Source organism: Osmerus mordax, chromosome 7 (genome assembly GCF_038355195.1).
Source record: "Osmerus mordax isolate fOsmMor3 chromosome 7, fOsmMor3.pri, whole genome shotgun sequence".
In the NCBI taxonomy this organism is placed as follows: domain Eukaryota; kingdom Metazoa; phylum Chordata; class Actinopteri; order Osmeriformes; family Osmeridae; genus Osmerus; species Osmerus mordax.
The window spans coordinates 6,094,880-6,116,107 of NC_090056.1; the positions used below are offsets into that span (position 1 = coordinate 6,094,880).

General features: G+C 41.3%; 2 protein-coding genes across 2 annotated transcripts in view; both read right to left on the reverse strand.

The window, feature by feature from the left end:
* stat6 (signal transducer and activator of transcription 6, interleukin-4 induced) overlaps positions 1–21,228 on the reverse strand; it is a 113,989-nt gene that overhangs the window by 65,777 nt on the left and 26,984 nt on the right. The window lies entirely within an intron of this gene.
* On the reverse strand, positions 13–2,457 carry tac3a (tachykinin precursor 3a). The gene is made up of 7 exons (XM_067239731.1): positions 2,358–2,457; positions 1,724–1,839; positions 1,452–1,551; positions 1,125–1,154; positions 942–995; positions 769–838; positions 13–513 (listed from the first exon to the last, which is right to left on the reverse strand). The coding sequence occupies exons 2-7, from the start codon at positions 1,823–1,825 to the stop codon at positions 495–497; spliced, it is 375 nt and encodes a 124-aa protein (XP_067095832.1). The 5' UTR covers positions 1,826–1,839; positions 2,358–2,457; the 3' UTR covers positions 13–494.

Consider the following 21,228-nt stretch of genomic DNA (forward strand, 5'->3'; position numbering starts at 1 on the left):
CAAAATTCATTACTGTAGTAATGTCTGATGCATTTCAGCATTCAGAACAATTTAAGGTGTATGCATCTCAAATGTTGAGGTGGGTAACTTGTTTCCATCCAATCTCAAGATAGCACCCTCCTAAGACGAGCAAAGCTGAATAATTCACAGAACAATAAACATTTTACATTGACCTGGATGGAAAAATTAAGAAATACATCCAAAACGGATTCACATCAGCAGTAATAAACAGAATTGTTGATTTCCATTTTTATTTACAAAAATGAGGTTTACTTTATCTTGGAGGAAAGGAACACTATGGTAAAGAAATAGTTCTCATTTAGCTTTTGCTTTTATCAGATAAAACGTCTTATACAAACTTTAAACTTTATGCTGTAAAGCCTAGGTGCTTTAATTAACTTGTGCATGTCTCTGTCAGTTTAGTTAATTCATTTTGTAAAAGGTTAAAATAAATAATGAAACTTAAGATTCATCATCTGTAGTGTGAAGAACGTCTACAAGCCGCGACGAAACCTGCAGCAAAACAAGGACATTTGAACAATTATACAAATTAAAATGTTATTTTCACAATGTGTAACATTGTAGTTAACAGAGTGAGATAAAGATGGTTGTAATTTAACTATTCAAAGTATTACCATCATAACAGATTACCTATACTTCTTTACCAGAATGAGCTTTTGTGATAATGTATTATGTACATTGTACTCAAACAAAATTGTATGGTTGTAAGCGTTATATTGTAGGAGGGTTAAATGACAGGGTGCTCACCTAAGTCTGCACTTGTTGTAAAATATGCCTTTTGTCTCTGGGTTAGCTTTCCTCCAGGGACCAGCGTTACCTGTTGGAGCCGCAGAGAGAGATGCAGTACAAACATAGGCTACATCATCACTGTATTGGTGTAAAAAATAAACATTCTAACAGGTCTGCGCCCATTAACTCACCAGGCTCTGAATTCCTCCGTCCCATGAGTCCAACAAATATGTCATGCATTTCTCCTGCAATTAAACACCTTGGGTTATTTTAATTGAGCTCACAGACTATTTTAAATAACACTATTAACACAGTATTCTTATTGTTACATGCTATGATAGATTCGTTTATATGTGTGATTCTAGAGCACTTACTTTTTTGTTGGGATTGTACACCATTTATATCTGAAACAAGAAAAGGTTATGTAAATGCATGCAATATTCATAGCATCAAAATTAGTTTTATCTTATATTTGCTGAAACGTAACAGAATTGGGTTCTACTATAATTGACTTTACGCAAGTTTTTTTGTGAAAAACAGATCTGTAAGCAACTGAAATGAAATGAGGCCTAATCATGCCTAATGTAAATGCGATGACATCGAAAGCTAGTTATTGAAAAAATCGTTACGGTGACAATATGGTTATCGATCATGACTATTCAACATGGCACGATTGAATAAGGAGAAATCGGTAACTTTACCCGCATTTCGTCTACCCATCAGACCCACAAAACTGTCATAGTCCACGTCGCTGTACCTCTTCAGAAGATTGCGCTTCATCTCACCTAAACCTGGGATTTCCTGTAATGACGGAAAATGATGAGGCAGTGTTTGAAGTTAAGTGTGGAAATATTTTTTTCGGTGCGTACAGTAACAAGAAATACTATAGCCCCCGACCCTGACTCCATAGACTACTCCACCTTGCCCACACTCAGCACCTTACTCCTTATTACGGCTGAGACTGAGAACTTACACCTGACGATGACCTGCGCGACCCTGGCTCCTCGCATCCGGACTGGCACAATCGGAGTTTCATGACGAGGAACAGTGCCACCAATAGTAATCCTCTTCTCATCTTCTTTGGACCACCTGTTGAAATTACTCGCCATTAATATAGAGGTGGAAAATCGTATATTTGTTTTGTTTAATATTTAAAGAAGCCGACACGGGTACTTGGAAAGATTGATCAACCAACATGTGTGCTAGTAAATATAGTATTTACTTGCAACAAGACAATTTAATACTTTAATTAGACAACCACACTTCGAGTAGCCTAATTATTCAGTATGCTGCTGCTGCACCTGTTGCCTCAGAATCTATTTGCTGTTCGTGCGTAATGGCGCACGGTCAGGCAAGGATTCGTCTTGAAATTGAAAACCATTGATTTACTTAATACACAAGAAATCACTCACTTTAATAATAGGTATATTTCCAATAGGTACTAAATACATTCTATATAATTCTAAAGAATTTGGAGGCTTACAAATTATTTTAAATGTTGTATTGTCTGCGGCTCCAAATGTCCCTGCAGTTTTAGCATAATTCTGCTGTGAAAGAAATTCAAACACAACATTTGATGACATTACTTTTCAAAAATATTTAATTACCTGGTTTATGAGTAGCCAAGTCTGTTGGTGGTTGTGGATACCGCGCGCGCACTGGTGAGTAGGGATGAACGGACAGTATATATCCTGCTGTGAAATCCGCGCGGACAGTGTGAGGTGTCCACCCTTCTGATTATTAAATGATTCCTGATACCCGCGTCGCTCCAATCAGCAGCCTCTGCGTAGGTGGGTTGTTGGATCTTATATCACGTACTCCTGTGGCCACCATCCTATTGATAATCATGCTATAAAAGCTGATGCCAGTGGCGTCTGTCATGCTTCATAAAAAAAAAAATCCACGGTCTGTTTCTTTGCAACAAGGAATATATTTAGAAACATTTCCTGGGGTTGTGCAGTCCAAATGGACTGAAGGCCGCCTGAAAACTTGGTGCAAAACAAGTAACGAGTAAATTGTCATTTTGATTGACTAAAGTTTGATAAAATGTAATTGAACTTAAAGTACAATGGCTACAGTGTGTTAAGGCCAAATATTCTATTAGCCTGGATGCACCTTGCTTTTCACAGACTGATTCAAATGGTCACTGACTTGACCCTAAACTTGGTAGAAAATACACCAATTTGACTTCTTAAATACAACTCACTGCAGCAATCATGCAGAGTCAATTGCTAATGTGGACATTTATAGAGACAAAATATTTAGTTAAATTTCTTCAGATATACTGTATGCTGTAGTACTCATGTTAATACAATGGATTTCCATGTCTTGATTTATTTTTATTTTTGTAAACATTCTAATTGACATCCCTATATTCAGAAAGGACCGTAAAGGAAAGGGAATTCGACTAAGAGATATTAGGAATACATTTGGAAGTATTCTGACCCACTAATCCAGCAAACAGGTTGTGTGTTATCAAAGTCATTGGCAGCTACTATTATGCTCATTCAAAGTTAACTTAACAGCCTTTATTTCTGATAGATTACCACTTAAACAGCCATGACAGCCTTTAAGACCAAAACTTTTTTTTTTTTTTCATAGAAAGCATGACAAATGGGCTCAAAGTCTACAGCCGGTGCTAAGCAATGGTATTTGTTAACATGTCAAAAATAATTTGCTGAAAATATCATTTTTTTGTACCTCATTTTGGCCTTATTGTCACAGGAACAGGATGAGAGCGAACCCTACTAAAGAAAGATAATTCCACTCTCTGACAATCAGGCAGATACACTTCAATGGGATGTTGGAGGATTCATTTCAAAATGAAAACCATCCATGAATATTTCAGCAATGTAAAGTTGGAGATCATAGATTCAGAGAGGGGAGAAGGGGGAGTTTGGCCTCCAGAGACTAAGATGTGACAGGAACGGGAGAGGACAGACACTTACTGTACGTGGAACAAAAAACAAAAAGGGGCCAGGCAGGGATCCAAATAGCATTTTACAAAAGGTTAACACAGCTATGTTTTATTAACACCCTCCCCGTCCATATTTGTCACTTCCTGTATTCTGTCGAGATCATCCAGTTGGGTGGAGGTTGGTTGTCAGGTTTGGAGGGTCTGAGCTGTGCAGATCAGACAGAAGTGGATGGGTAGGGAGATCATTTATTAATTGTATTTTTACATAATTGATGGTTGTTTTTTCCCCCCCTTCTTTAATCAAAGCGCCCCGCTCTGTAGCCTTGTGGTGAGCCCGGGGGGGGGGGGGGGGGGGGGGGGGGCTGTTTATCTACTCCTGGACCTTGCTGGGGAATCCTAGGAGGGGGGGTCTAGGAGCCTGCTGGAAGCTTCCAGTGGCAGCACCCCAGCGAGGGTATCGCTGTGTCATGCTGCAAGTATTTTTATCCGATACTCAGGTGAGTTGATCGGACCTCGAGATGACGTGGGAGGATTTTTGCCGAGGTCTGGAAGCAAGGCCCTGACATTCATTTCAAAACCCTTACATGTTAAAGAATTGATGACATGACCTGTTCTCGATGATAGCACTGTGAGGCACTCATGGTGCCCAGTTCGGCCATCTGTGACCTCGCTGAGCTTGAATTGAAAGCTTTGCAAGTGTGAGGGGATATTTTCATGGCAAATCTTCATTTTGATGTGCTAACATACTGCCTCCATTTTTATTTTTATGTATTTTTCTTTGCCTGAAGCCTTAGTTACCCAGTTTGACAGCTGTAAAAACTGGAGAAATGGAACATTCGGGGGACTTCAGATGAGAGCTTTGTTTTTGGATGACGAGACACCTTGCACCTCCTGTGTGTGTTGGAACACATCCTACGGTTCCCCCTGGTCATGATCAACTGGCTCCTCCAGTGATTGAGAGGTGACATTTGACATGACGCGATGGCCCTGGACAGCTCAGCAGGCTAGTCATGGTTGGCTCGGTCCCAGCGGGAGGCTGAAAGGCATTGTGGGTAAACACAAAAGACAGCACACACAGAGATGATGTTATGGGGCCTATTTCCAGATGCCACCGTCTCTTCATTCATTTGAATACACATCCGTTTTTTTTATTTGTGATAAATTGTCTTTGGTTGTCTTTGGCCTTAGCAAATTTCACAGTTTTCCCACTAAATCTTTGTTGGTGTAGATGGAGGATGCAAGTCCATTTCTAATTAGCATTTCTTGCTGGAGACAAGTAGGAAAGGATCAAAGGGTAGAGGAAATGGTCTGGTGCAAAATATAGAAGAGGGCAACATATCAGGAAGCAGGTGAAGCTCACAAGATCAGGCATCTTAATGAAACACTTTAACCTTTCATCCGTTTAATCTGTCAATGGTCCCCACACTGCGGAATCAAGCCCATAGAGTTGAGTGATCTCCTCTGCACTGCCCTAGATTGGAGCAAGATTAATTGCGCATTCTGGAATAATGGACACCTCGGAGTAAGTTCAGCCACCAATGGTCTTTGCCCTCAGTTCACCACAAAACGTAGTCACTGTTTTTCCCACTTGAATAGTCTGAATAGCTCAGTAACCTTGAAGTGGCAGACGTGATATAGAGGGAGAGGAGATGGGACTTTTCACTCCATACAACTAATCACATAGGAGAAGGAGACGTTGGGTGTGTAAAAGCACCTCGCATTTCAGTTTGTAAAAGTTCAAACCTCAATAAGACACCAATAGGAAGAAGTCACACTTCCATATATGGGCAAAGTGGAAGTTACATCACCAACAAGACACCATCGGTCACATGTCCATGTGAGGACGCAACACATCCCCATAGAAGGCCCGTACCTTCGTTTGGATGAAGGGAACAACGTGCAGGATGGGACCTGCTCTCTTTTAGTACATCCATTTCCTTCTTGATGTTGTTCCTCTCATCCGTCTATGGAGGCTTTTAGGAACAAACAAAAAATAGAGTGAGATTTCAAAATGATGAATTGAGTCACTGGAAACTTAGAGAGAGACACAGACGGGGAGATTTGGATGACGGGGAAAATGAGTGAGCAGTGCTTGTGAGTAGGCAAAGACTGCCATGTCAAAATATAGGAGCCAGAAGAGGACATCAATCTGAGGGTTGATTGTCATCTGAGGGAAGAGGTGGGGGTGGGGGGTGCTAGAGAGAGGTTGGAGGGGTGTTAGTGAGCCTGCATACATGCACTGAGACGTGTCAGGCTGTTTGTGTGGGCTCATATCATGCCTACACCACCACTTACATACTCCCAGGCTACCCTGCTGCTCCCGGAGCCCACGGCGACACTTTCTGGACAGAAATACACGCAGCGAGGGGAAGAGCAGGCGTTCCCACCACGCCAAACCTGCGACACACCTGTCAGTAATTGAATTAATGACCTCTAATCAATTGGTGGGTTTTCTTCGGACGTCAAGACTCCGGGGGCGGACTTTGGAGAGGACGTCGGGCTGTGGGCGGTTCCCCCCTCGCCTGAACTATCACTTGCGTGTTCGGGAGATGTCACTTTCATCTAAATGTTAATTTGAATGCTCTACTCTTGTAAGACTGCCAGAAGTGTCAATCAGAGCGCTCTGAAAGCCCATTTGCACCCTAACACGGCCACATTGCGGCTTAGGTTCCAACGAGAGCATGTCATCCATTCTATTGCCTTTGATGAGTCCCAGATAGGCTGTGTTGTGCATTCTACTCATTCTACACAACAACTCTTCGATCTTATCTTCTCTCTTCTTCTTTTTGTTTTCAAAAATGGCTTTGTGAGGGAGGGAATAAGACACTCCAGAGCTTTTTATGCGTTCTTTCCTTTCAACTGATGGACAGTTATGGTGCTTCTCCCGTTATCCACCATTTTCTGCTTGTCACCCACTAGTGTGAAAAGTGTGAGATTGTGAGGAGGACGTAGCCTACTTTTGTCAACAGTCTGGTCCATGTCTCATCCTCGTGTTGGAACATTAACATCCAGTCATTGGAATTGTCACCGCAAACTGTGCAATCATGTTTCGAGTTGTCTTTTTAGCTGTGGAAATTGGTCCTGACCATCTTCCAGAAACACAGTATGAGCAAATACTGCAGAGCTACATTGTCTTGATACATCGAGTCTCATCATGTTCACCGTTTGGAGGGAGCTTTGTATTAATTCACTGCAGAATTAAATATGATTCCAAATATGATTCTTCTTTTACTTTTCCAAATGCACTTTAATGGAGCCGAGATTGGAATTGTCGCTGAAAGGTCGTGACACCAGTCTGACGTACCCATCACACGCATCCACAAGTGCTCTTATGTCAGGATGCGCTGCTAATGTGTTTTCGACGTGTTTCGTGGGACGGATGGAACAGAAATGTTCATTTGACAGTTCCACTTTGGTTGGTTAGTGGGTTACTGATCTTCCAATGGAACTATAGAGTATATGACAATCTCAAGGCCCTGTATTCCAAAATCTAGAAATTGTCTGATAGAAACCTATTTGAAGATCATTCTCTTCATAAATACTGAACATTGAAATGCAACCTATGTTTGCATAGTGTCTACATTTCCATCCAATTCTGTGGAGGGGCATCTTCTTCATGCCTTCTTGATTTTATGAATCTCCCAAAAGACTGTTTTCCTTCCTGGACAATTTTCTTTCCACAAAAATGATTTTTTTAAAGGAAGAGTAAGACTGTATGTTGATTATTTCTTAGGTTAGTAGTTAGTTTGGTACTGGCTTTTCACCCTCCACTGTGTCTTCTCCTCTCAACCTAGTAGTCTTCACATGTTCCAGTTCTTATCTTGTCGTGCGAGATGCAGAGAATGGCTGCACAGAAAACCTGGAGAAGCTCACTTCCCATTCAATCTTTTCATGAGTGCCCTACTCCAACTGAACGCGATATTGCCATAACTGGGCTGTGTGATGGTTCCAATCTCACCTGAGATGGTCTGAGTTTGGTGAGGGATCTCAAATAAGGACACACATCTGCAAAGTCTACTGTACTTGGTGTGGTAAACAGCGGCACTGCTTTTGAAAAATAAAGGGACTGTAAATTTAGAGGAACATGCTACCACCTGGTTTAATGTGTGTGAAGAGTACTCTTGAACTTGATCGCAAACACATCACTAATGGGTTCTCATCTCTACCCAAAGGAAAGGAAAGGGATGTGTGTGTGTCTGTGTGTCTGTTTGTCTGTCTGTCTGTCTGTCTGTCTGTCTGTCGGTCTGTCTCTGTGTGTGTGTGTGTGTTTGCTCAGTGTGCATGTGCGAATGGGGGGTTGTGTTTGTGAGCCTGTCATACCTGCCATAAGTCCTTCAAGTTATCAGTCAGGTGTCCAATCTCTCTCAGGCCTGCCACTTGTTCACCTGCAGGACTCCTGCCATTCCTGCTCATTTGCTTGCGTCCTCTGTGCCAAGTCCATCACGCCATTAGAGGGTAGATACTGACCAATCAAAGCCTCCTGGTTGACAGCAGAGGCCCTTGAGCCCAGTCCTGATGCCGTAACGACAGTCGAAGTCACGCACCTGAAAGTGGTGCCTCCTCAAGAGCGGAGGGCTGTGTCTCTGCCTAATTGATGTTCTGTGGCAAATGCGCTGTGACAGGTTGGATATGGAAGGTTCGGGGGGGGGGGCACCAGGTTTGTGTCAGGACTACGACAGGCTCTCCGGCTCATTATCGCTGGGAGAGTGAATGCTGGGTATATTACAATGGAACTGCCATGAATGACCCGTGTGTGGCTTGTTTTGGCCCTAGCCCCGACCCTACTCCCAGCTTATTGCATTCTATCCCGCTCATCAGAAATGTTCCAGTTAAAATCCTGGCATAACGGGGTGAAGATATAGATTGGAAAGCACTAAACACTTTACGATCATATTATTTGGTCACTGATTGCATTGGATTGGTTGTAGCCGGGTCAGTGTGGTTGTCATGGGGCTTTGGTGTGCGTGTGTGTGTGTGTGTGTGTGTGTGTGTGTGTGTGTGTGTGTGTGTGTGTGTGTGTGTGTGTGTGTGTGTGTGTGTGTGTGTGTGTGTGTGTGAAATAAAGAGAGAAAGAGAGCTCTGTCTGTGGTGTATCCAGAAAATATGTGTAATTGTCTGTAGCCACTACTACTGTGCTCCCCACACTCTAAGAACCAAGAACACTCCAGACAGAACAAAAGGAAAGATTCCCTCATGCTCAAACTCAATTGCTCCTTTACCTTGTCCTTGTCAATCACTACAGCCTTGTCCACAGCAATCTCCAAGGCCATTTCTTGGTGACTTGATTAGGTCATTTATCTTATTAGAATGCTCATTATTTTAGCTAATGTCAGCTGTGCTGGATATTTGACAGGTTATTAAACTGTTGGTTTGAGTACATTGTCAGACATCATTGTTTGGTAAATGTGCTCACTCCTGGTTCTCTTAACATAGGCTGCAAGTGTTGTTTCACAGACGGTTCAAAGAAAAAGAATTGCCCAACTTTCACAGTCAATCTCATGTACATCGTCTTCAGAAAGTTATCCCGTGCCTTAACTATTTCACATTTTCCTGTGTTACAGACACTTTTTGCAATCGACACGCAATGCCATGTGATAATGAAATCGAAAATGTGTTTTTAGAATGTTTTTCAAATGGTCATTCACATTAATTTATTATTCAGACCCTTCAAACAGCAAATTCCAGTCCAGTCCCCTGGTATATACAGGTATGTATGTTGCTACCTAGGTTAGGCTACCTAGGTTAAGAACTGGTCGTGCCGTTCATTCCTGTGGCTATTAGGAACCTAAATTCACTTGGCTGACATCTAGATTTATTTTATTTATTTTAATTGTTCTTGCCAAAGGCCATTATGATGGATTCATGTTGTAGGCTACTGTCCCAATTGGACCCTGTCATTGGGTTTGGGGGAAGGTGTGTCTCTATTGTGTGTTCTGTGTTGTGTAATGTTGTTGGCATTTGGCGATGCTGTTCTGTGTTTGTTTATGTGTGTTATGTGTTTCTGACCCCTGCTGCACACTAATTTCCTTTTGAAGGATAAATAAAGTTGAAAGTTGAAGTTGAAGTTGCTACAGGTATGTGTCTACCAGCTGTGTAAATCTGAATGAGGACAGCTCTCTGTATTGTGCCTTGCAAATCATCTCAAGCTCTGTCAGAATGGATGGAAAGCACATATCAACTTTGGGTCTCTTCACAGAGTTTCTATGGGGTTCCAGTCCCGGCTTTGGCTTGGCCACTCAAGGACTTGCAGAGGCCTTGACTATGTGCTTGTGGTTGTTGATTTGCAGAAATGTAAACATTCGCCCCAGTATGACCTTATGTGCGCTCTGAAGTGAGCTTTCTTCAGGCATCTCTCTATACTTCCCTCCCTTCATAATTTCCTCAATCCTGACCCGTCTTGCCCTCCCTGCTGCTGAGAAACTCCAAAGCTTAATGTTGCCACAATCACTGTTACACTTGGCATTCAGGCCGCTGTGTTCAATTTTTGTTTCATCAGATCAGAGAATCCTTTTCTTTATTCTCTCAGTCCCAAGTGTCACATGCCTTTTACTCAGAAGTGTCTTATATCCAGCCACTTCAACATGAAAGCCTGATTCATGGTGTCCTGCAGACAGAGTTGTCATTCCGTCAGGTTCTTCCATCTCTGCAGTGGTACTCTGATGCTCTGTCGCAGTGGCCAGAGTTCCTCACCAAGTTCACATTCCTCACTTCCTGGTTTCTTGGTTTGGCTGGATATACAGCTTTAGGAAGAATGTTTCCAAATGTATAGCTAATGACACCTTTAGCTGTTGTCCTCAATCTATGCCTCTTTTAAATGATATAACGCAGCAAAATGTGGACCCAATGAAGGTGTCTGAATTCTTTCTGAAGGCACAACATTTCCCTGTGCTGTTGGTCACAGCACAAATCACCAGTAAGATAACTAACAATACATTGTTTAGTCATGAGAGTCACCATGGATGCCATAGATTAAGTCAGCCTTGGGGCATTACTGACTTTGGCAGAAAGGTAATTTGACAGACAATCAGACCTCTTTTCACATGATTAATCCTTAACATGTCCCTGCTTTGATCAATTATTCCCCTGGAAAAAAGTCAATAAAACACATGATTCGTATACTTCCAAACACTGGATCTATTTGCTGGGATCTGTACTTGGTGGTTATTGCTTTCTCCGAATGAAGGGCCAATCACTGACAACATCTGACGGGTCGTAAGGAGAAAAACATCCACATCACCTGGTGGTTTCACACAAAGCCACTTCAAGGCTTTGCATGAAGATAGGGTCAAAGCAGTATGTTGTGTGATGTTATAGAAAATGTGAAATATCCATTTACATAATTGTGGACCACACGGACTGCTGGACTTGTGCCAGTGCTCACATGCTTGTTGTAATTTCCTGTTCCTGAATAGGAAATCCAACAGAGATGAGTTCATATGTTTTTGGTAGGAACAGCCAACAAACACTTCTGACGTGACCAAGATCATCAGAGTTGTTTCAGAACACATCCAAATCGCAGCATTGTCAGAACATTACAGAGAGCGTAACAATTGGTCTAAGCTGTATTTCATTTCGACATACTTGTTCGTGTGGGCATCAGGACCAAGTCTTCCTCTCTGTACAGTGCCTTGGCTTCTCTGAGGGCCATTATCCAGGAGATGACAACATCCTGCTGATTGGATGCTGTCCCCTGCGTCTCCCCTGCCTCTGCAGACAGAGCGGGGACAGATAAGACGCCCACACGCCACGTCGCAGCCCAAGATGGATGACCCTGGGCTCAACTCATGGTCGCTCCTCAATAAGTGACAACTGCCATCCATAACGAGCGGGCTGTGCTCGGCTGATCTGATTACCTTCGTATCACACACAGTCCTGGTAAACACAGATGGCACAGAGTCCTTCATGTGACTCTGCGTCGTAAATGACTGGCGCACCCTCAAATTGCAGGCCTTCTTTCAGTCGAATCTCACCGCAAGCCTGTCAGCGGTCTCGTGCAGACTGGACTGGATGCATGGCAGTTCCACTTCCTGAAGCGCAGACTGCGTGTCTGGGCTTGAGGATGACAGAGGGCTAAGTATGATGTGGGAGAGATAAGTGTGATGTGGGAATGGTAGACTGATAAGACTAATGACCACCAAATGACCTTGGATAAGGTTGGCTATCATGAATGACATTTGTCCATCCATATCCCTCCGAATGTGAAATGTCAGCGGCCATTCTACGAGCTGCTCTCAGCACTACGCGGTTTAGTTTCCCCAAGTACGCTGATCAGTTTGGCTTTTTGACGTCTCCAAGTTTTCCAAGTTGACGTCTGTTCAGTCTGATTATTCGTCAAAGGGAAATCCTAGGGCAACTTTCATACATGAGAAAGAGTGCGTGCGTGCAAGAGTTGAGAAGGGGAGGATAATTAGTGAGTGGTTGTCACAATACAGAGCCTGATGAATGACAGCATCATTTGTCTCATCCTGAAGTCACATCATTTAATCTAAAGTGGCAGCCATCTTGTGTATGATGCTTCACATCCGACTATCAGCCTCTGTTTCGGCTCTCCCTCTCTCTGTCTCTCCCTCCCTCTCTCTGTCTCGCTCTCCCTCTGTCTCTCCCTCCCTCTCTCTGTGTCTCCCTCCCTCTCTCTGTCTCTCCCTCTCTCTCTCTGTCTCTCTCTCCCTCTCTCTGTCTCTCCCTCCCTCTCTCTGTCTCTCTCTCTCTCCCTCTCTCTGTCTATCCCTCTCTCTCTCCCTCCACCAGCTCATCCTCCTTCTTACTCGTCCTTGTACACTTCCCGAAACGCCAAAGGGCTTGTTGCATGCGTATTGATAGGAGATTCAAATATAGCCATGAGTGCATGCATAGCACAATGTGTCACTTCCTGTATTGTCCATGAACCCTTGCCAGACTTTCAAATCTTTCAGAGAATGTTCATAAAATGTTATGCAATAAGCTTACTGTAAACAACTATGGGTGAGTAACATTTTCACGATTATAGGAATTTCGAGTTACAGTTATGAGAAGTATTGTTGTGATGTGTTTCTGTTAGGGACAGGATGTGTATCTACCTACTCTTCAGAGTCACTGTTCATCCATGTAGCATCACTGCCCAAACAGCTGATTCATGAAGGTATACAAATCATTTTTATTAAAAAACCCTACTTTCAACCTTCAGTTAACTAGTCTACTTCATCTAGTAGCTAGATCTGGCCAAGAGCAATGGAAATCTCAGCAAACCTCACGTCTATTGTTCATGTCATCGCTCATAACATCTTTGAATTACCTACATTCATTGCCCGTTATGCATTTAATTGAATTCCCTCCTTCCGCGACCTATATTGACAGACATCGCCTCAGCCACCCACACCACCAGGAGTCTTATGTGCCCTTCTACTACCCACTGTCCAACCGCGAGGCGCTTTATCTCTGCTGCCATGCCAACATGTAGTCCTGTCATGTAGCTGACAGTGCGACATGGGAGCCGGTAAAGATGTTATAAAGATATTAGCCATAGATCATATACCGTGGAGGTGAAACTTTCGGGGTCTACTCGGAGTGACATAGTAGACTATGTGAACACATTCAAATATTGCAAACGTCCCTGAGTACATAAAGGAATTTTCTGGGTGTCTGACATTTTGAGTGCCGTTATTGCATCAAAACTGTCTCGATTTCCCAGTGGAGAATGGGATATTAGGCCCTCCAGTTAGACTACAGGCCACTGCACACTACAAGATACAGTACATTACAAAGCTCCATGAATGTTCAAGTCAGAGGCAGGGGCGGTTCTCGTGATGGGAGAGGGGGAAAACCGGTTTGGACCGCCTTGTGCAGAGTCTGAATAATTATTAAACATTTTATTGGCCTGTTGTGACTGCAATGCAGTAAAAAAAACTAAATGACAACAATAATGTTTAATGTAATTGGCCCCTCTAAAAGTACAACGTGCCCCAGCTTGGCCCCTCCAGTTGAAATGGTCTAGAACTGTTACTGCTCAGAGAAAGACTTATGTTTAAAGATTTAGATTAAATCTCATTTGTAAGCCTCCAAGATGTTCAAAGTGTTTATCTGCTAGAAAGAATTCTTAGTAAGAGAAATTAGCTTTACTGTCCCACTGTAACAGGTGCACAAACACTTGTCAATTATCAAGACAAACAGTTGTTACCTGCTTAAAATAGAATTTTTTCCCCAAGGGAGAATTTTTTCCCCAATGAAAATGGCACTATACGAGGTGTTGCTCTACTTCAGTTCCTGGGTAGGGAAATTAGTTCAGTGACTTCCCTTTTTCCTTCTGTCTCTTCACAGCTGCCTACAAGTAGCTGTGGAGATCTAGCATCTGCCCCATGATGCTGCACCTGAACCTGCCACGACTCATTGTCTGGCCAGGGAAGACTTAAAGACAGGAAATTAGCGATAACAATGTGATAGCCTAACACCGACCGCCTGTCTAGGTATGAATGGTTCTTTTCAGTGTCGTGATGCATAAAACAACATTTGGGGTGTGGGGAAAGCAACACACATCAGCTTCCAGCACCACAAGAGGCTAAATCAACACTTGTAGTGTTTTCACCCAGCAAGACAAGGATAGACTGTGGCCTACACAATAGGTACTTCAAAATGCACAAGTTTGAGCCTGTGGCATGTATTCATTGAACAGACCTCCAATGAGAACCAATGAAACCTCTTCTTGCAATCATTTGCTAAAATTGCGTTCTCTCTAATTATCTGGATTGTGTTTGACTATCTTTGAAGTCTGCGCTTTTGGGTGGTTTTAATTAGCAATCGCTTCTTTGTCATCTACTGTTTATCTGGATAAGCTGCTGACTCATTTTCTATGTCTTTCTGAGCTATAGGCTAAAACGTATTTTCCCACAATAAAGCTTATTGACAAAAGAGATAAATGCTATTGTGTTCTCTACTCTGCAGATAAACTCAGGTTGTCTGTCTAGGCTGTTCAGTCTATAAACTGAACTCCTTCATCTCTAACAAGTAACTGGAATGAAACTCCATTAGGGTATATTACACATGGGTTTGGGGAAGGTGTTTGTTAAGGACCCTGTTATGTAATGAGTCTATCTCCACAAAGACCCTCTGGAATCCTATTGACCACACCGTGTCTTTGCCTTGGTTGCGCCAGCAACGATTGTGGTCAGCAGCTGAAGAGTAAAGTTGGGATATTCGAGACAAGAGAAAGATAAATTAACAGATCAATGTTAACAGAAAATAACTAAAGGAATAAAGATCCAAAAAAATGAGTGACGCTTGCTTGATCCTTTGGTTAAAATGATACAAACCAGGTTTCTCAGAGAAGACAACCTTACCATGACCCACATGAAATAATGACAGACAAAAGAGAAGATTTTGTTCTTCTAAATCATTTCTTGACTGCAGCTTGAGACACACGAGACATGGGTTGAGTTCAATTGATCAGAAATCCACTCAGTTCATGCTTTTTACAGTTTTTCTCAATTGTTTACACACAAATACTGGTACTTGAGACACAATGACCACATCATGTAACTCATGCACCAACCCCATGAACCAATTCTGCTAAACTACAAGCACAATTCCTGCTTTACACTCAAATTGCAGTTCTAAAACACACTTTTTTCAAAACACTACACACAATTCTCTGCATTTGGCACAATTTTCATGAAGAAAATCTTTTGTATTCACAAGGAACACACTGCCATTCAAATATGCACGCTGACTCATCGCATGGACAAACACCTGTCACACAGTTTTACAATTAGCAATCAGAGCTTTAGCATTAAAGGACAACAGGTGATCTCTTCTGTTTTTGAGCAATGGATGCCAACATTGGAAACAGAGGCAGATGAGTGAGAGTAAGAGGAGGAGGACAGGGAGGACGAGGATGAGGAAGGCCAAGGACCATAATCTCTGAGGATATCCGAGCCGCTTTGGTTGACCATGCGGTCAACCATGGTCTAACAATGAGGGATTCTGGGCAAAGAGTACAGCCAAATTTGAACAGCTACACTGTAGCATCCATCATCCGGACTTTCCGAAATGAGAATAGGTAAGAAATCTACTCTCACAACAAAATTGCAGTAGGCCTACTGCATATCAATACAGTACTCAATGAGTACAGTAGTACAGTATTGCCTGTGGACTGTTCTGTAGGACTGTAAAAATAAAGTCTGTTTCAAGTACGTATATGAGAAATGTATTCCTACTTGGTATTCCTACACAGTATTTACAGTATTTTACTATTTGTTTGGCAGAACTGAAAGATTACCAACACAAGGTGGTCGGGAACATCTTCTGTCTACTGAACAGGAAACTGAAATCATGAACATGGTCCTAGAAAATAACGCCATAACATTACTGCAAATACACCGAAAAATAATAATAATGTAACTGTATACACTATACAGTAAATTATTCTGTTGTTTTGTATGTAGACCACTGTATGTGCAACTTTGTGTTGGTTGGGATGTACACTGTGTACATTGTTTTTCAACATTGGCTAGGAAAAGAACATGCCTTTACAAGTGTATAAGCCTGCATCTTCTTTACAGTTTTTCTCAATTGCTAAAACACTAAAACTCATGTAGCTAATTGTGCAGTCTGTTGTCAATACCTTAAACCATTTCACATGGTAAAACACAATTTGCAGATCTCACATAGACGTTTCAGCAAAACTCTAAACACATTCTCATTCTCAAAACACATTCTGCACCCTAATGCACATGTCATCCATACTGGTAAACACAAATGGCAACAATCAAATACAAATAGAGAAAACATGTCATTGACAAAACACAACCACTCAAAATTGATTCACAGTTTTTCTCGATTGCTAACACACAAAAATGGTATGTGTAAGCCATCCCCACAAAACCATTTTGCCAAATCCCAGCAGAAAGACCATGTACCCCAATCTTTACAGTTTTTCTCAGTCGCTTTGGTGCATTTCTCACATCACTATTTACATTTGCACAACAGTTACAGTTTTTCTCGATTGGTTACACACATTTTCTGAATGCATACCTCATACTCTCAGAACTCTACACACAAATCAAAAAAACACACACACAATGGGCAAAACCCCTCACTTCTCCTGCAAAATTAAACTTAACATTCAAAACAATGTTATTTAATCTCAAAATGGTATTTTGTTTTCAAATGACAAACACAAACCATCATATGAATAGACATTTATAAGAACCATTTGAACACTGATGTGCTCAATGTAAAACACTATGATGAATGGAAAACACTTATTCTTCATTCATCATAGTGAGTTAGGCCTTCTTTTGTTCAGTGTTACATTTACTACAGACAGTACACATAAGTGTGTTGTAAAATATTTGAGAATATTGTTTTTATACTCAGAACACAGAAATACACGGTAACAAATATATTTTACATATATGTACACAGTGTACATCCCAACCAACACAAAGTTGCACATACAGTGGTTTACATACAAAACAACATAATAATTTACCGTATAGTGTATACAGTTACATTATTATTATTTTTCTTTGTATTTGCCGTAATTTTATGGCGTTATTTTCTAGGACCATGTTCATGATTTCAGTTTCCTGTTCAGGAGACAGAAGGCGTTCCCGACCACCTTGTGTTGGTAATCTTTCAGTTCTGCCAAACAAATAGTAAAATACTGTAAATACTGTGTAGGAATACAAAGTAGGAATACATTTTCCAAATACTTGAAACATACTTTATTTTTACAGTCCAACAGAACAGTCCACAGGCAATACTGTACTACTGTACTCATTGAGTACTGTATTGATATGCAGTAGGCCTACTGCAATTTTGTTGTGAGAGTAGATTTCTTACCTATTCTCATTTCGGAAAGTCCCGATGATGGATGCTACAGTGTACCTGCTCAAATTTGGCTGTACTCTTTGCCGAGCCTCCCTCATTGTTAGACCATGGTTGACTACATGGTCAACCAAAGCGGCTCGGATCTCATCAGAGATTATGGTCCTTGGCATTCCTCATCCTCGTCCTCCCTGTCCTCCTCCTCTTACTCTCACTCCTCTGCCTCTGTTTCCAATGTTGGCATCCATTGCTCAAAAACAGAAAAGGTCACCTGTTGCCCTTTTATTCTAAAGCTCTGATTGCTAATTGTAAAACTGTGTGACAGGTGTTTGCCCATGCGATGAGTCAGTGTGCGTATTTGAATGGCAGTGTGTTCTTTGTGAAAACAAAAGATTTTCTTCATGAAAATTGTGCCAAATGCAGAGAATTGTGTGTAGTGTTTTGAAAAAAGTGTGTGTTAGAACTGCAATTTGAGTGTAAAGCAGGAATTGTGCTTGTAGTTTAGCACAATTGGTTCATGGGGTTGGTGCATGAGTTACATGATGTGGTCATTGTGTTTCAAGTACCAGTATTTGTGTGTAAACAATTGAGAAAAACTGTAATGCAGTTCTCAAAACAATTAGTACAAACTGCAAAACCTAGTTGATAACCTGCAAAAGCGTGTCACTTGCTCAAAATGGATAACTCATTCCTCAAAAGCAAGTATTCATGTCAATGAAAGTGTCAGTGTCATCAAGATGAAAAGTCCCGACACCATTGTTTATGAACAAGATAGTCAAATGGCTTTGTCATGTTTTCATTATGACAGTTTACTCTGTAAATGTTTTCCAATGCAAAAAAGTCAGATCTTGGTGACACTACCTGAAAATGCTCAAGACAGCACTATATACTATTTGCACAGCCATTTGAAAAATACAGTAAAGTTACACATTACTGTATTTAGGGAGGTAAATGAGTACAAGACACTGAATATGTATGTTTCACATTTTTACTGCATATTCTCTTTGCAATTCTAATTTGTTCATAGCATTGTGCAAACGAAAAAATACACCCTAATTTATAACAAATATAAACTCCCTTTGGGTAAAGCTGTGCACAACGGTAAACAATATTGCAGTACAACATGCAACAACAACATCAGGGATCCGCCTATGTACTTGGCCTCTTCTTCCTCTTCCCCTGTCTTGTCCCCTTCCTCCCCGCACCCTCACCCCTCTTCCTCAACGCTGACCTTCCATTTCTGTGTCACAGTATTGTAGAAATGGTACACACTATGTCCTGCTTGGTACATATGTGCTTGTAAAGTGGGGGTTTATGGGACTCAGCTCTGACAGTGATTATAGAGAAGTGGCTTATCATTGGTTGCAACTGATACTTCACACACCCCTTCTCTTCAGTGAAAGCTGAGATTCACTTGAGAGAAATGGTTCAATTAAGGAGACATTTTCAAGAAAAAAAAATATTTTAAAAAACTTTGCTTGACAGATTTTGACAACTAGTTCAACATTTTTGTATACAATGACTCAAACAATGAAATGAGGGCTATTAGGTTTATATGGAATGACTATTCAGCATTCACAAGTATAGTTAATTTTGACTGACATGACATAAGCAAATGATAATGTTATAAAACAGCAGAGAGTTGTATGAAAGCAATTGATAAATGTCCAAACACATTTGCAATTTGTTGGAAGGAATGAGAAACTGCTACTATGATGTGCACAAATGACTAAATGTTGTGGAGGTTAAACTAACTGTTGTGCAAATGTAAATAGTGATGTGAGAAATGCACCAAAGCGACTGAGAAAAACTGTAAACACAATTTACCCTTTTTGACACATTTCTCAGGTTCATTCACACTTCTTTGCAAAAGTCTAAACACACCTCTTACTTTAAGACACAATTATCACCATTATGTCATTCAGAAAACACTGCCATTTGATAAGTAAACCCAAAACAGCGCAATTCAAACACCCTTACCAACCAATTATCCATGTGTAAGCACTAACAAGCAAATATACTCAACAAGCAGTCAGGGGTTTGGAATGAATACAAAGGTAAGCTCATCTGTACATCATTCATATCATTTACTTCTAATATTTATTTTGCTGTACTGCAACAATGACAGTGGGAGATACCTTGCTTTCAATGTACTGTAATAATGGATGTTACGTAATATGTAATAATTCCAGCTATGACCAAGTTCATTCTCATAGTGTCTGTTGTGCCTGTCTGTCTACGACAGGCATGTATGGTCCAGAGTGCCCGCAGGGTCCATTTGCTTCAGTGTTCCTCAACCCACTCTCACCTCAAATTGCCCTGCCCTGTCATCTAAGAGCCTAAGAGAGAGAGAGAGAGAGAAAGAGAGAGAGAGAGAGAGATAGAGAGAGAGAGAGAGAGAGAGAGAGACAGAGTGAGAGAAGAGAGAGAGAGAGAGAGAGAGAGAGAGAGAGAGAGAGAGAGAGAGCACGCGAGAGAGAGAGAGAGAGAGAGAGAGAGAGAGAGAGAGAGAGAGAGAGAGAGAGAGATTGAGAAAAAGAGAGAGACAAGAGGGGAGAGAAAAAAAGAGAGTAAGAGAACAAAGAGAGGAGAGAGCCTTGCATAGGAGAGCATATCCCCTGAAGCACGAGCCACTGTCTCTTCATCCTCCATTAGGAGATGCTCCACACCATCCTCTCAACACATACAGTATTCATACAGGTTCCACCTTCAGAAACTGTGTTTATTGAAAGCGCAAGAAATATGTTTCACTTTTAGAAAGCGTGAACAAATGTTTGTTCCAGCATGAAAATAATCAAATACAAGAAATGTGATTGTTGTTTTTGCAATTCCCTATTCAGGTCATGTTCAAGAGACTTGAATGGTTTGAATGGAATCTTCCATCCTGGTTTTTAAATTAGATCAAATGGCTGTGTAATAAGGCTATGGGCCTGCTATGAGTGAGATGCGTTTATCATTTCTTAGTTTGGTAAATGACCACTTCTGTTGGACAAGATGGCATGAAAATGATGTTATAGGTAAACATAGGATTCTATATTTGTTTGTCGAACCCTACCCGTGTAACTAAAGTAACAAATATAAGACTGCCAAACAACTATAACACATTTACCCTATCCCGATCCATCTATTCCATCTATTCATTCATGTGCAGGATCCCATTCTGACATAATTTGTTGAATAAGGCCCAGGAATTGCAAGATTTATTCAAGAAAAGACAGTCTAGATATTGTGTAGACATGTGCATTTTGCCAAGATAGTCTGTCTTTCATCAACTCAGGGGCAATCCATAGGGTAATTTATCGTATGATTTCCTCACATTTGAGGGCTGCATGCACATGACCACATGGGCCATTGACTTTTACTGTTACTTTGAAAACCAAGGCAATAAAGCAACCATCTGTCCTGATGTCTCCTGTACAGACAAGTACCTAAGTCAAACAGACAGAAAGGGCATTCTGTAACAAGTTGGAGTACCAGTGATCTCAAATATACCAATGCAGCCAATACAGCTGTAATAGTATTTGTGATCTTATACAAATTCCATAGTTGTGATGGACAATAAACCGTAGTGCAATGTTGTTACCGTCAACATACCTTGTATCTTGTCTATCTAGTAAAGACCTTGTAGTGTGTTTTGACACTGCTTACCATGTCACCGCTTACCATGTGCTACACATAGAACACCTGAGCATAAGTTTACTGTCTACATTCGTTGTCAGATTGTAGCATCTAGTGGCTGAGATGTACAGCTTAATCACAGC